This window comes from Xiphias gladius, unplaced genomic scaffold (genome assembly GCF_016859285.1).
Source record: "Xiphias gladius isolate SHS-SW01 ecotype Sanya breed wild unplaced genomic scaffold, ASM1685928v1 HiC_scaffold_1472, whole genome shotgun sequence".
Classification (NCBI taxonomy): domain Eukaryota; kingdom Metazoa; phylum Chordata; class Actinopteri; order Istiophoriformes; family Xiphiidae; genus Xiphias; species Xiphias gladius.
Window position 1 is genome coordinate 460172 of NW_024401802.1, and position 2424 is coordinate 462595.

Sequence of the window (2424 nt, forward strand, 5' to 3'; positions counted from 1 at the left end):
TATCAAATTCAAAAAAACACCAGTAGAAAACAGTACTTTGTTTGTTCATGGCCAGCACTACTTCAGTGTGGTTAAGACGGTTAGAGAAGAAGAGCTGGGTTGTACTGGGAAATTACTAGTTTGTATGATGTGTTGTGCGATGATGTTGGAAGTATTTATGGCTATTCTGAACGGCCGCAATGGCCCTCACTGCCATGCTTCAAACATTTGCACTGCATTAACAATTTCAGGTGATATATTTTTTACCACAATGTGAAATTGTGTTTTTATAGTGTCTACATCTACCTATTTATGTAGGTTATGTTTCAAGCCTTTGAGTTCCCTTTCTCAGAGTGTTTTCACAAATATAATGGCATTACAGGAAAATTTTTCTCTCATAGCCAAGACTTCTTAGACTGTCCCAGCCTGGCCATGTTGGCAAGCTTGACCTTCACTTTGTCTCTGCTCTCTGGACTTCTCTTGGAGGTGCATTTCACAGTTGAGGAGGAGATAGTCTCAAAGGAGATAGTCGGGGCATGTGTGAGCAGACCTCCAGTTTTCTCTGGGGCCATGGTGGTCTGCAGAACCAGCTGGCCCCTCAGAGAATGTCTAAGCTGCAGCAGGAGGGGGTTGTGATTTGAGTACAGTTTGACAGTGTCCCTTTCCTGACTGCAGCAGGTTGAGCAGGCTGAGCAGAGGATGTGGAAAATGTAGACCCAGCCCAGGTAGTGGAGCTCTGCGATGTTGAGCACAAAGCAACCCAGGCTGATGCTGAACATGAAGTTCAGGAAGATGGTTTTCTCATTGGCACGTGACACAAAGCAGTCTGTACGAGTAGGACAGGGGTAGGTCTCACAGCGGTACAGGTGAGGCACCTCAAACCCAAACAAGAAGTACTGGCCCACCAGGAAGGTGATCTCCATGACAGATCGTAGTAACACATGAAGGATGTAGATGAGGAAAACCTGGCTGGACTGCTGGGTGGGGTCCTCTCTTACTTCACCATAATCCTCCTGCAGAAAACTTTGCTCTACTCCATCCCTCTCCCTCACATCCCATTCCTCCCTGTAATGAGGACAGCAGGTAGGCATGCCAACACTCAGGGCTTCTATGTTATCCTTTCCCATGTGGCCGCATCTCTGTATGGGAGGAGTCTGGGCCACCACCCGTGCTCTTCGGCCATCCAGCTTCTCATCCTTGGCAATCTTATGTAGAACAAAAACTATATAGAAGATGGATGGGGTGGAGACCAGCACAATTTGGAAGACCCAGAACCTTAGATATGACACAGGAGCAAAGGTATCATAACAGACGTTGCTGCATCCGGGCTGCTGAGTGTTACAGGTGAACTTTGACTGCTCGTCACTGTAGACAGCATCACCCACCAAGGCCACCAGCAGGATACGGAAAATGAGCAGCATAGTGAGCCAGATCTTGCCTATCACTGTAGAGTGGTTCTGGACCTCAGAGAGGAAGCGACCAAGTATGGACCAGTCACCCATGGCTTAACCTTAGAGAGATAGTAGAGGATTATGTCATCAGTGTTATTTATAGTAGACCAAGTTAGAGAATGAGGTTTCTGTTTACATCAGTAGTTCTCAAATATTTTCTGTTTGTTTGGGAGCAGACAGAATTTCATTATTTGAGCTATACAAAGTCAGTTGAATTGTTATAAACCATCAAAAGTTTTGGGGAAGTAATTAAAACAAAACAAGTCCAGTTGAATGTGATTTGTTTTTAAATAACATCGTCTGGAACATGAACCGCATGTTTCCTTTCTGATCCTACTAACAGTCATTACCATCCACCCTTTCCAATCTCATCACTTTGCCATTAAGGGGGCTAAAGATTCAAATAGGGGAAATAGTAAGCAATGTGACTTAAATAAATGTTAATATTAGCTATCTATTCACATTTACAATATTAGGCATTCATTTGTTCAGACTGGTGAATCAAACCTTGAGGCTGATTCAGCTCCAAAACTATTTTTGTTATAGTTTTGCTCAGTTGCCCTGGCACAATTATCTTATGAAAATCATGATTCTCAACAAAAGTTGTGCAATTCTCAAATCTACATAATCTTCTTACAGCATTATATGCTTTTCGTGTTGCTTGACCCAGTAATGTGTTGACTTCATCGGCATGCTCATTGTGTAAATCTTTGCATGCAAAATATTATACCCAACCATCATAACCTTTCAAACATTAATGTTTCATATTTTCAGTAGTCTGGCATTGTTGTAATACCACAAGAACTGAATGGTGAGTCTTGTGATGAGTTGCATCTATCATTTCTGTCATTTTTATGGGCGTGACAGTTTCCCGTTTACAAAGGCTGAAGCTTGTCAAGCAGAGAGGGGGGAGCAGCATTTTATGGATATCTGTGTGCACACGCATATTCCTGGGATCTTTGATGGGGGCCTAGCTATAGCTAGGTACAGACAA

General features: G+C 43.2%; 1 protein-coding gene across 1 annotated transcript; it reads right to left on the bottom strand.

Annotated features, from left to right (window-relative positions):
• Positions 1–374: 374 nt before the first annotated feature.
• Positions 375–1481, bottom strand: LOC120787389 (gap junction gamma-1 protein-like). The gene has a single exon (XM_040122995.1). It carries the CDS (start codon positions 1479–1481, stop codon positions 375–377), a length of 1107 nt encoding a protein of 368 aa, XP_039978929.1.
• Between the last annotated feature and the right edge of the window lie 943 nt (positions 1482–2424).